This window comes from Carcharhinus amblyrhynchos, chromosome 2 (assembly GCF_965287045.1).
Source record: "Carcharhinus amblyrhynchos chromosome 2, sCarAmb.v2.hapA, whole genome shotgun sequence".
Lineage (NCBI taxonomy): Eukaryota > Metazoa > Chordata > Chondrichthyes > Carcharhiniformes > Carcharhinidae > Carcharhinus > Carcharhinus amblyrhynchos.
This window is the reverse complement of record NC_137325.1, coordinates 19,150,805-19,164,344: the sequence shown is the minus strand read 5'-3', so window position 1 is coordinate 19,164,344 and position 13,540 is coordinate 19,150,805. Positions and strand designations below refer to the sequence as shown.

Sequence of the window (13,540 nt, the reverse complement as noted above, 5' to 3'; positions counted from 1 at the left end):
TACATGGGTAAGATGGCTATGGAGGGATATGGGCCAAATGCGAGCAATTGCGATTAGCCTACTGGTTAAAGAAGGGGGGGCGGCATGGACAAGTTGAGCCGAAAGACCTATTTCCGTGTTGTAAACCTCTATGGCCATCATTGCTAACTCATCTAGGGTGCCAGCATCTTAAATCATGGAGTGATGTGCCTCCATTTGCTACATTGCAAGTATTGGAGGTCAAATATACAGCGCAATGCAAATTTAATTAATTCAACTCATTGGGCCTATTAAGGACATTTTGAGTCACAAACAAAATATCATTTTATAAATGAATTAATGATCACCAGAATATGATTGCTATCTCAACAATGGATTGAAACAGAGATCCCAAAATGAAAGATTAGAAAGTTTATAGTAAGACACAATATCATGCAGGTCCAGGATTTGGGAAGCATTTGAATTCATCAAAATGCTAATGCTCTATGTTATAATAGACCTATTGGGCAACAATATTTTGGGTGCCAATTCTTCTTTCCCTTCCCTCCCTTCCGTGGTACTCATGAAAATGGCCACCAATTAAGTACGGGCTAATAAAATATCAGTTCTCATGTACTTCCAGCAAAACTACATTTATAAAAAAACTAAGCCATTAACGATACCGAGTACGACAAACTTCCCAAAAATTGTGGAGCTCGATGCAACATTTTTGTGGAGCTTACCGGTTAGAAAATCGAATGGTAAGTTTTTGAGCCAATGCTTTGCATAAAGATGTTTTACCAGTTCCCGGGGGACCTATGATAAGTACAGAAAACAAAAAAGTTGCAACATTTATGTTGTTCTGACTTATTGATGATCTAGAACAGACTGCCTAAGAGGAGGGTGGAAGCAGATTCAATAGTAACTTGAATTTAATGTATACCTAAAAAAATGGTGAGGGACTCAGTGGATATGTCTTTCAAAGTACCAGTACATGCATGATGCATCATTTGGTCTCCTATGCTGTAAGATTCTATCTGGGCAACTTGGTCCTGGCTGATTTTTGCTATCTCCCTTGCAGTCAGGCTATGTCCAGACAATGGTTCTGCCATGCTGCTTAATGAGCCATTTTTCATTACAGCATAGACACAGCACCTTAAAGATCCTTTAGCTATGGTATCACAACAAAATACGATCTTTTCCTCAGGCAACTTCCATACACATGCACTTCACAGGAAGAGATGTTTGGAAGCAAACACAAGCAGGAATTCTGCTTTCCTCATCAGAGAATGCTGAAATATTTTCTTTAAGCTGATTTTATATGTTGCTTTTTGTGTAACACTTCAACTGACAGATTGCTCCCAGCTCCTGTGGATTGAGTTCCCGTGAGTAAAAAACACATTTGAATAGTTTAGTTTTACAGCCTTGTCTGAAAGGTAGTCTTCCTATGTTACTCAAAGCCCTTAACTATTCAAATGGAAGAGTCATTTGCTTCATCAGCTACACGAAACTGAAGTTAAAGGCAAAATACTGCGGATGCTGGAATCTGAAACAGAAAATGCAGGAATATCTCAGCAGGTCTGACAGCACCTGGAGAGAGCAGAGAGCCAGCGTTGAGTCTGAATGACCCTTTGTCCGAAATTGTGTCAATGCAAGCAGTTCAAGCAGGAACTCTGCTTAGATACTGGAAATACAATACTGTATCATAATGTCTTTGTCTTGCAAAGTTTTGCAATACTTTTCAAAAATAATTGCTTCAGGCAATATTGTTCCGTCCAATTGGATTGCTGTTCATGCAAAAGTAGGACAAGTAAGATACAACACAGAACGCTGCGCTACAAATTATTAATTTGTCTTTATCCTCGTGGCATCATAGTCCATAGCTATTCCCAGCTATATCACTTAATCTCTGCAATTTTCTCCCCCACTGTGCTATACTATTGACTATCCGATTTCCATGGTTCAGGTTGTTCCCTGATTCCACACTCATGGTGACCATTCTTCTCATATAATCTTTCACAGAATTCCTGCATGTTATTCCAGCACAAAGGGCATCACAATACCTTCTCTGAGAATTAAATATGCATATTTTCAAATAGGAGGCATTTATAAAAGTTCATAACCTGGCTGGCCTTTCTGCTTCCTGACCCAAAAACGCACTGAATGATAGTAGAATGATTGGCTTACACCAAACCTCTTGAGCCTACTCTACCATTCAATTGGATCAAGAGTGATCTGTAGATGGTGAAATACTTTTACAAATACTGGGAATGCATCAAACTAGATTTGGCAGAATGCAATACAACTTACAGTTGTGCTTGCTGCAAACATGATTGCTGTAGTGTTAAGTATTAGTGCAAAGTTCCATTACTTTAACCAAGAATTTTATCTGGTCACGTCACCAAAATAACAAGAAAGAAGTTTGCGATGTTTGAGCTCCTGACATGACAACAGAAGATCTCCACGTGGAGTCTTGAAGATTTCAAGCTTGGGCAAAAGAGTAAAGAGATCTGCAGAGATTCAAGACCTATTGTAGTGAACGTTCAGACCAAAAAAAAGGGCTGTTCCCCAGATGAATGGCAGGTACCAATATTAGCAGGAGATAAAACACAGCAAATGGACTGGAACAATATGAGAAAAGCCACTGAATGTAAAAGAGTCATGACTGACCGTGGAGTAGCACCACTCGATTCCAGGTAATCAAATTGCTATCAACATTTCTGTCAGAAAATAGCAAGGTGGTTGAGACATAGTCAAGTAACTGTTAAGAAATAAAATTAATATGCGTCATCACTTCCCAAAATTAAATTATCAAAGTGCAGAAATAATAGAATCTTCAAAGACATATAAAAAGGTAATAACATATTCATAAAATACTGTTTCAACCTATCAATTTAATTACAGTTTGAAGGTACTTGCTGTTGTGAAACCTTAAAACACTAATAGCAGATGGTTATTCCATAAAGACAAAGTAACATGGAAAGTTATGACTCTAATTTCCCTTAATGTATTTACACAACATGCATTTATTTCAAATGCAATTCCTTCTGCAAATTAGAAACTTTACTTATAGCAGGGTTGGCACCATAGAGTGGCATGATGCAAAGTGGTTAGCACTGCTGCCTTACCACGCCAGAGACCCAGGTTCAATTCTGGCCTTGGGTCACTGTGTGCAGTTTGCATATTCTCCCTTGTGTCTATATGGGTTTCTTCCCACAGTCCAGAGATGTGCAGGTTGGGTAGATTGGCCATGCAAAATTGCCCGATAACAGTCAGGGGGGGGCTAGCAGGGTAAATACCTGGGGTTAAGGCGTTAGGGCCTGGATGAGACTGTTGTCGATGCAGGCTTGATAGGCCAAATAGCCTCCTTCTGCACTGTAGCGATTCTAAGAATGTTTTGTAGGGGAACAGCGTGTGATGGATGACTATCAACACTCAAATATATTTTTAAAGAAGCTGTGGTGCATTGATACAGACATGAAGAGTTGATCAGGTAATAGGCCCATGCTAAACTAAGTCAATTAATCTTGATAGATTAACATGAATAGCAAAAAATAATCAGTCATAACACGTCAAGCAGTTTTGCCATCATAGCCAGGGTATCACTGCTATTTTCAAAGGCACTTACTTGCGATTTAACCTCACTATCATATACCAAGCTCTCCCAGAGACCATGGAATTCACCTGCGAAAATGGAATTTAAAAGCTATACTGAATGGAGAACATAATGTGCATTACATTTCAAGTATATTGACAATTTGAAATCACAAGAGCTCGAAGTGTGCAGTTTTTTTTCTACAAGAATTCCCATACTTACTGGAAAACTCATCTACACTTTAAGGAAAATAAACAGCCAATCCACCATTACACAGGCAATGATTTTTATAACAAATTACACAAAGTAACATTGGTCTCATGCATTATCCAATAAACACCTGCTAACAAAGCCAAATAACATACAACATTAGATGCTAAAATTGTTTGCAAATATACAGTACTGTACATTATCAACTGAGTATAAGACTTATAAGGGCATTTTGCACAATTTAGTGCAAGTTTTTAAATAATTGTAAAGCAATCTTTAAACTAAAGAGCACTAAAAGAAGTGTTTGAACATATGGTCAAATCTCTTATTGCAAGGCTATTAATAAAAAAATGTTCTCATTATATTGGCATTGCATAGATCAGGTGACTTTGCTTTACTTGCTCTAAGAGTGTAGCAATTTTTGCCCAAACTGAGAAAATGGTGGTAAGATAGTGATTTTTAGAAAAACATATACATTTGAGTGACTTGTTCGGGACATTTCAAAGTCTTAAAATGTATACACAGAGCCCAGAGCCATAAGGCATAATTGATGAGTTACAGAATCATACAGGATAGAAGGAAAGCTATTTTATCCATTGTAGCTTTGCAAAGCTCTCTCATCTGTCCCACTTCCTTACTCTTTCCTCAACAGCCCTACATTTTTCCCCATTTCAAGTAAATATCAAATGTTTTTGAAAGTGTTTCCCCATTACCATTTCAGGCTGTGCATTCCACAACCCGAATCATGGTTGACGTAGATGTTTTAACATCTAAATGAAAAGTGATCAACTTGAATTAGTTAACTTCATTTTCCTCTCCACAGATGCAACAAAACCTGCTTAGATGTTTCCAGCATCATCTATTTTAACTTCAGATTTCCAGTACAAGCTCTAATTTCCACATTGATGCAACAGATTCATCATATAACACGACAACTGTGGGGATATTTAGTGGGAATTCTTCAACATGGATCCCTTTAACTCTAACAAAAGAAACTTGCGATCTGCTGGCACCCCAGTCAGGTGGTGGGGCAGTGCACTTGGTAAACAAATTCCACGATACAGCAACAACCTTCAACAGAGCTTTGTGATACATACCAGCCGGAAGGAGCCAGTTATTTGATGCTGTCATATTCTCCTCTTCCCCTTCCAAAACATCAGATGATGGGCCTTCTTCATTTAGACGAAATATATAAATCGAAAGGTTAGATTTTGTCAGGTCAATAGGCTGTAACAGAGGACAAAAAGGATGGTTTAATAGCAGCATGTTTGATGGATCTGAAAAGTCTGTATGTACAAGATAGAAATAATTAGAAAAAATAAATACTTTTTTTGAAAGGTATTACAGCGAAATGTGGAAGCTTTTTTTTAAATAAAAAGAATCAAAGCCATTCTATCCATTTATTACCCCCCCGCCCACTTAGTTACCTTTAACCCACATACACAGGGAAGGTCTCCAGAAGCAAGATCAATATTCTATTTTCAATACTGAACATTAGTACTTTAGCTCATCTACAGAATCACAAGTTTCTGTAAAATATTCTTTATGAACAACATCTTTAATTAGTTCTGGAATTTAATTATTTAATCAAATAATGATAAATTAAAATATGTATATTTTGTATTTTAATATTGTTGTGACAGACACCAATATCAGGTGAGTGCAACAAGTCATTTATGACATTAGACCAAGTCAAAGGGAACTTAAATCACAGGAGAAAGCTTTAATTTCTACTCCCTAATCCCTACATATTTACCCGCTAATCCCTCTAACCTACGCATCTCAGGACACTAAGGGTCAATTTTAGCATGGCCAATCAACTTAACCTGCACGCCCTTGGACTGTGGGAGGAAACTGGAGCACCCAGAGGAAACCCACGCAGACACGAGGAGAATGTGCAAACTCCACACAGACAGTGACCCAAGCTGGGAATCGAACCCAGGTCCCTGGCGCTGTGAGGCAGCAGTGCTAACCACTGTGCTATTGTGCCGCCCCAAAAAGGCGAAGGTGGATGCAAATTTTTATTTTCCATAATGCCTCTCTTTATGTTCCAGCTAAGCATACATCACCTCATGTAATACATTCTGGATCACTTACAGAATGCAATTTTAGGGAATTATTACGAATGCTCATGACTCGTAACTTTTAGCCTTTCCCTCCATCTGCCTCTTACCTGTCTCTCCTTAAACGATAGATCTGTGTCTACAATGCACACAGAGTTTACGTGCTTAGTCAGAAATTCATCATCAAATTCCATCCAGACATAATCCCCGAACACCACTCTGTGCCTGCTTAGCAGTTGTAACACGCTCAGCCTCACATCTTCTTGCTTCACAGTACTATCAAAACAGAACTTAAATCATGTAAAGATCATCATCTGCAATAAAAGTTGCTGCAAATGTAGATTTGCGGTTTAAGTTTATTTATCATTGTCATAAGTAGGCTTACGCCACCACTGTGATTAAGTTACTGTGAAAATCCCCTGGTCGCCTATTCAGGTACACGGAGGGAGAATTTAGCATGGCCAATGCACCTAACCAGCACATCTTTCAGACTGTGGCACGAAATCAGAGCACCCGGAGGAAACCCATGCAGACACGTGGAGAACGTGCAGACTCCATTCAGACCGTGAGCCAAGCTGGGAATTGAACCCATGTCCCTGGCACTGTGAGGCAGCAGTGCAAACCACTATGCCATCATGCCACCTGCTGGCTCCATTTTTAATTGAACAACAATGTCATAATAAGAAGTTTCTGGCTAGTTTATATCTTAATTTATTGCCCGTGCTTCAGATATTTAGTTGTGTGATACATGGTTCATGTGTTTTAGAATATAAAGCTTTCAGGATGTAGGAAAAAGAAATGTAGATAAATGGGTGCATCATGCTAAGAAAACTGATTAGCAATCCTGTGGTGAATGCAATTCAAACAAGTTTGGAGATAACTACATTTAAATGGCTGGGATCTGACTGACTTAACAGGTTAACAGTTAGAAAGGTTGATCATAAAACAGCAGGTGGGCTTACTTAGGTAAAGAATTGGAGACATTACATCTGCAATCCGTGCAGTAAGAGCAGTCTATAGAGATGCTTTTGTTTTGCGAGGTAGAGCAAAATGTGTTTAAAAGCATTTGGTAAACTCTGGTGTGTTGTAAAATTTATTTCGTTCTTCAGATCAAAGAAGTATTTTAAATGAGGGATATTTAATGCTACAGATCTGCTCGTGGACATCCCAGAGCATACCACATTGTTATGGCGATGGGTGGAGTTTAGGGAGATTCTCTGGTTTCAATTTATCTATATGCTTTCTGAGAAAGTTAGCTAGACACACTTTTGATCTGAAAAACACAGTCTGAGTTCACTGAGAGAAAATAAGTATCAAAGTAAGCGGCAGTTAATTTGACCAACTTTATAAGCAGAGCAAAAAAATACTTCATCACTTACTGCACGGAGCACAGGTGATGTTTAATCTCAGTTTGATTTTTGTGAGAGATCAGAAGCTGGAAGATTGCCTTGTCTCAAATTAAAGAAAAAAATATACAATGATCCTCACAGAGTGTTGTGGCAAATGAAAGCAATCAGCAAATCTGCATGGAAGTATTGAGGAGGCAGGCAACCATAAGTGACAGAGTTCTACGATCAACAAATGGTAAATGAAAGTCTTATTTCTTAGATTATCCGGAACCGAGGAGGGTTAAATTAGTGACCATAGGACTCTTGCCTGTTTATAGGTAGTAGAAGAAGTAAAGACTTATGTATCTTACAGTTTTAAGACAGTTTGTTTCATTTAATTTGTTTTTGTTTAAGAAAGTGAAATCTTGCAGCACAGTTCCATTGGCTAAAATAAGGCGCTCAGATTTCTCTAAATGTTAATGACCCCCAACAGGATCATAATATCAGAGATTTGCCAATTGCGCTTGCATTTTCATCAACAGAAATTTTTTTTGTTATGTAGTGTTAATCCTGTCTAATTATTTATTTGCATATACTAATCTGAATGTGGTGTTTTTATTTGTACATTTTAAATGTAGCAAGTTGATCTCCTGTGGCATTGCACGAGTCAAGACCAAATGTTGTCTTCAGATAAAGACATAATTCAGCCCCAGTTTTAAAGTAAAAGCTATACACAGCCCTTATTTTTATTCAATTACGAATTGCTTTGTCTGCATTTATAATGCAAGGTGCCTAGTTTAAAGAAAAATGTTGTAATTTCAGCAAGTGGTGGCATGACAGTTCTTCACCAGGAATCTGCAATTACAGCGTGATGGATTCACACAAGCCAGTTCCATTACGTAACATAGGAATTTATAATACAAATTATTAACAGTAAATGCACAGTGACATAAAATTTTTAATTTCAATTATGATGATGGATTTCAAAGAAAAAATATTGCTTCACCAAACGTATCTAATTTCAATGTTAATGATCTGGACAAGGAAGAAAATAGCCAAGGACAAAAAGATCTATGTGATGTGATGTAATGTAATTATAGCACTTTTTATGATCTGAACGGAAATGCAAATGATTCGAGATCACTTCAAAAAGATTTAACAATTAGACTGAGTGGGTATAAACATTAGCTTTCCCTTCATTTACCTTCTATTACCATCAAGACTATGGTCTAATGCATTCATGTCAAATCTCCAAAGTGACTTCAACATTCAATAAATATGTGTATGTAATGCAGGATGAGTGCATACAGCAAGACTGTTTCCTCTCGTGCACAAGAGCATAACTAGAGACATTAACACAAGATATTCACCAAGTAACCCAACAGGGACTTCATAAGAAACTGCTTTACCTAAAGGATCAGAATGTGGAATTCGGGAATAGATGAAATGAACATAGGTACATGCAAGAGGAAGCTAGACAAGCATTTAAGGGAGAAGAGAATAGATGGTTACTATGACAGATTTGACTGAATTAAGATGGGAAGAGACTGGTGTGGAGCATGAACACCAGCATAAGCTGATTGGGCTAAACAGCCTATTTCTGTCCTGCATACCCTATATAATGCAATATTTCTTATTAAGAGATTAAAATCTTGTTTCAAATGACTTAGGAGATTCATTATGTGATCAAAGAACTCAATTTGATGCTTTGCTTGAAACATTCTACTACTAAGGATCAATAAGATATAATACACTGATGGTGAAAGTGTGAAATAAGACATAGAATTTGGTGTAATGATTTCCCAAAAACTGTTATAATTCTTTTGAAAAATACTTCAGAGGGAACAATTAACATGTCACAGGCTTTTCCATTTCAGCATCTGCAGTACATTTGCTTTTGTCGTTAAAAAAGGCCTTCTGAGCAGGATCATCACTTATCTTCAAGTACCTCATAACTCAAAACTAACCAGTCCCACTGCACGAAACAAAGTGGCTCACCTGTTCTGTTTCACACAGACTTCTACGTGTATTTGCATGGATTCAAAAGCTGGTAAAGCTTGTTTTAATTCTCCAGCTGCTGCATCCATTTATAAGTACTGAAACAAAAGTTTAAAAAGAAACTAAACTGATGTGCAATCATGACAGAAGCAATTCCTTCATTCATTTTCTCATCAATAAAAGGCTATGCATTCAAGAACGTACATTAGATTGTACCCCAACTATACACACACCCAAATATAGGTGTTGTGGAGCAGATTATTATGCAAAATAATCCCAGTACAGAACAATTGTTTATTAGCCAATTGGGAGAGTACAACCTCGGAGAAGGGTTCTAAGGCAGAATCTACGTGGCTGAAGAGTCATACAATATTTATACATCACATAGGTAAGGCATTTTTTACATTCCAATATTGTCTGGTTCAGATTCTACATTAAACAATTTGTGGATGTTCACAAGGTAGAGTGTCTACTATCCCAAGAACTTTCTTTTGTATTTCCCTTTGGTTCCTTGCAACCTCACTCCCTAGTGCTTGTTGTTACCAGGCTTGGCCTTGCACTGTTAGCTTTGACTGCTAACTGTAAGTATTACAGAGGTTTTGGACATACTAGCTAGCTGTTGACCCACGTGAGCAGTCTTTATTCATATCAACATGTTCTTTTCCCTTGATTGTGGAATTTTACTTGAACTTTCTAACAGTTTTACACAGATTCCCCACTCCATTGTGATGAGACATTTAACCTTTATAGAGATCACTTAATACCCCATACTCACTATTTGACCCAAGAAATTGTTGAAATAAACCATATTCATTATTTCCCTCTAACAAAGGTAAATCATTTTATAGCATTACTTTAATAAAGTAAAAACAATTATGGATGGTCCCTTCACAAATTTTAGTCACTCGAGCTGAACAGTACAAAGTAGGATTATCAAGTATTTTATGTTCTACAGGCTACTTAGGAATACAGCAGAAAGTCTCAAGTCAACCAAGGTTTAATCACTATAACCCCTATATCTGAGGCAACATGTAAGCATGGAGTAGTTGTTGCAGTAAAAAACACTATTCATGATAATTGAATTGCCCACAGAAGTTTGAGAGGGACTTCTTACTCTTTGCTTGTAAATGTGCGTGGGCCCAGTTAACCTCATGTGCATCTATATCCCGATACTCACTTGCAACCCAAATGTCAAGGATCAATTCTATGAGGCACTTAATGCTGCCAGTATAGAATTCCCAGCACTGAGGGGTAGTGCCTTCTCAGGAACTTCAGTGCAAGGATGGCTACCAAGTACACAGATTAGCCAACATGCAAAGGGCAATAGGGAATCAGCACGATGAATGAAAATGGGTAGACTGCTGGAGCTATGCTGCTATCCTGTCTTGTGATGAACAGCTACTTCTGAACCAAGCTGTGCCATAAAGTGTACTGGAGACAGGAGAGATCACATCACAGATCTCATCAACTGTGCCTTAATCATTTGTAGATAACCGAGTTCTGATTACGACATTGACGACCATCTGATGTGTAGCAAGGCCAGGCTTCAGTCAGGGAAACTATATCAATCCAAGAAGAGGTCACCCTCAGATTAATGCTTACATTTACCACCTTCTTCTTTCCTTCTCTATGTACGGAATGCTTTGTCTGTATAGCACGCAAGGAACAATACTTTTCACTGTATGTTGATACATATGACAATAATAAATCAAATCAAATGATAATCTCTCCCACTGTTGGAAGTAACCCTGAACACTCCTGCTTTACTGCGATTGAGCAAGATGGTAACTGGCTCTCCTCCCTGTGTTGTACCAATGTAAACCACAAAGCTGGAGTGTTCTCTCCAAGGTGCAGGCTTCCACGTTTATAATGGTGATGATATTTCAAATGTAATTCAATGGCTGTGTAGTCTTTTCCCCCAGTTATTCATCTTCCTCCTGTTTGGATTTCATCCACACAATAGCAAGTCCATCATAGGCAAACTATCAGTGCTTTGCTGGAGCTGTGATGCATCAACAGATGAATCAAAAAGTTGTCATTAATAGAAATGTAACATTTTCAAACCTGCTAGGGACGTCTGTAAAGCCCTTAGATGCCACATGACTTTAAAACCCTCAAGCAAGTCAATTATTTCATATCACTGGCCCAGAAAGGACCCAGGAGTTCCTTTATATCCTTGATTAGGTCCTTCAGCACAGCAGTGCCCAAGGCCAGAATGCAACGTAAAAGTGGGATCATCTGCACATAACTCTATTCATTGTACGGGAAAAATATCAGAGGAATTCTGACTGACTTGAGGTTTATTGGACTGAAATTTAGCCTGTAATTGCAACCAAGAGGACGGCCTCTTGAATTACAAGCAAATCCCCAGCACACAAAACCTAAATGTTCTGAGCTGCCAGAATCATGTCCCAATGGATGGTTCAACACTGTGCCAATCAATTCTGGTTGAACCTTTGCAACAGCATAAAATCGGCTGTTGAATCCAGGTACGCCAGTGGGGTGTATGAAGAAATCAAGAAAATAATAGGCCTAGCATCAACCAAATTGGCCCTCTTAAAGATAAAGAAAGAGATGATTATCACTAAACCTAGGAAGCAGTGAAACAATGGGTAGAATACTCTCTCAACATCTATGCAATGGAGAACAGTGTCACTGAAGAAGCTCTTAGCGCCATTCTAGACTCCCCTGTCTGGAGGGGCTGGACAGTGAGCGCACCACAGTAGAGCTCAACAAGGCCACTGGCGATCTTGCCAGTGGTAAAGCCCCACAAAACCATGACATTCAACCTGATATCAAAAGTGGAAATCCAGCACTGCTGCAGCATCTCGAATCTCCATGAACTTTTGTGTTGTTGTTGTTGGAAGGAAAGATTTGTGCCTCGATCCATGTATGATGTAAAAACAATCACCACAGAAACAAAGGGGATCGCAATGACTGTAACAATTACCAAGACATCTCCTTCGCAAGTATTGTGAGGAAGGTCTTTGCTGTGTTGCTCTGACCAAATGGCAGACCCTGACATTAAGCATCTATCGAGTCTCAGAGCACTGGAGGATTGGCAACTGACATGATTTTCTCACTTCTGCAGTTACAGCGGAAGATATACGAACAGCGCATATAATTGCTCTACATTATCTTAGACCTTACTGAAGCCTTTCACCTTTTCAGTCAGGGTTATTCGACTATAAGATATAGGAGCAGAATTAGGCCACTCGGCCCATCGAGTCTGCTTCAGCATTCAATCATGACTAACATTTTTCTCATCCCCTTTCTCTTGCCTTTTCCCCATTATCCCTGATCCCCTAATTAATCAAGAACTTATCTATCTCTGTCTTAAAGATACTCAATGACCTGGCCTCCACAGCCTTCTGTGGCAAAGAGCTCCACAGATTCACCACTCTCTGGCTGAAGAAATTCCTCCTCATTTGTGTTTTGAGGGATCGTCCCTTCCGCCTGAGGTTGTGCCTTCTGGTTCTAGTTCTTCCTACTAGTGGAAACATCCTCTCCATGTCCACTCTATCCAGGCCTCACAGTATCCTATAAGTTTCAGTGAAATCCCCCCTTTATCCTTCTAAACTCCAACGAATACAGACCCAGAGTCCTCAACCATTCCTCATACAACAGGTTCTTCATTCCTGGGATCATTCTTGCGAACATCCTCTGGGCCCTTTCCAAGGCCAGCACATCCTTCCTTAGATATGGGACCCATAACTGCTCACAATACTCCAAATAGGGTCTGACCAGAGCCTTTACAGCCTCAGAAGTACATCCCTACGCTTGCATTCTAGTCCTCGCAACGTGAATGCTAACATTTGCCTTCCGAACTGCCAACTGAACTTACACATTAACCTTAAGAGAATCTTGAACAAGGACTCTTTTGTGTTTCTGATTTTGTAAGCATTTTCCCATTTAGAAAATAGTTAATACCTCCATTCCTCCTTCCAAAGTGCAGAAATTCACACTTTTCCATTGTATTCCATTGCCACTTTGCCCATTCTCCTAACCTATCCAAACCCTTCTGCAGCCCCCCAGCTTTCTCGTTATACCTTGGTATCATCTGCAAACTTAGCAACAGTGCCTTCAGTTCCTTCCTCCAAATCGTTAATGTATATTGTGAAAAGTTGTGGTCCCAGCGCTGGCTCCTGAGGCACACCATTAGTTACCGGCTGCTATCCTGAAAAAGACCCCTTTATCCCCACTCTCTGCCTTCTGCCAGTCAGCCAATCCTCTATCCATGCCAGGATCTTATCCTTAACACCATGGGCTCTTAACTATTTAACAGTCTCCTATGTGGCCCCTTGTCAAAGGCGTTCTGGAAATCTAAATATATCACATCCACTAGTTCTCCTTTATCTAACTTCCTTGTTACCTCCTCAAAGAACTCT

At 39.0% G+C, this 13,540-nt stretch overlaps 1 protein-coding gene across 2 annotated transcripts in view; it reads right to left on the bottom strand.

Annotated features, from left to right (window-relative positions):
• Window positions 1–13,540, bottom strand: part of trip13 (thyroid hormone receptor interactor 13) — a 31,963-nt gene that overhangs the window by 16,676 nt on the left and 1,747 nt on the right. For both annotated transcript variants that reach the window (XM_080215530.1, XM_080215531.1), the window contains exons 2-7: window positions 9,153–9,250; window positions 5,937–6,102; window positions 4,861–4,990; window positions 3,587–3,642; window positions 2,629–2,719; window positions 702–774 (exon numbers count right to left, since the gene is read on the bottom strand). In XM_080215530.1, coding sequence (XP_080071656.1) covers window positions 702–774; window positions 2,629–2,719; window positions 3,587–3,642; window positions 4,861–4,990; window positions 5,937–6,102; window positions 9,153–9,241 — 605 coding nt within the window. In that variant the 5' untranslated portion in view covers window positions 9,242–9,250. The remainder of the gene's footprint in view (window positions 1–701; window positions 775–2,628; window positions 2,720–3,586; window positions 3,643–4,860; window positions 4,991–5,936; window positions 6,103–9,152; window positions 9,251–13,540) is intronic.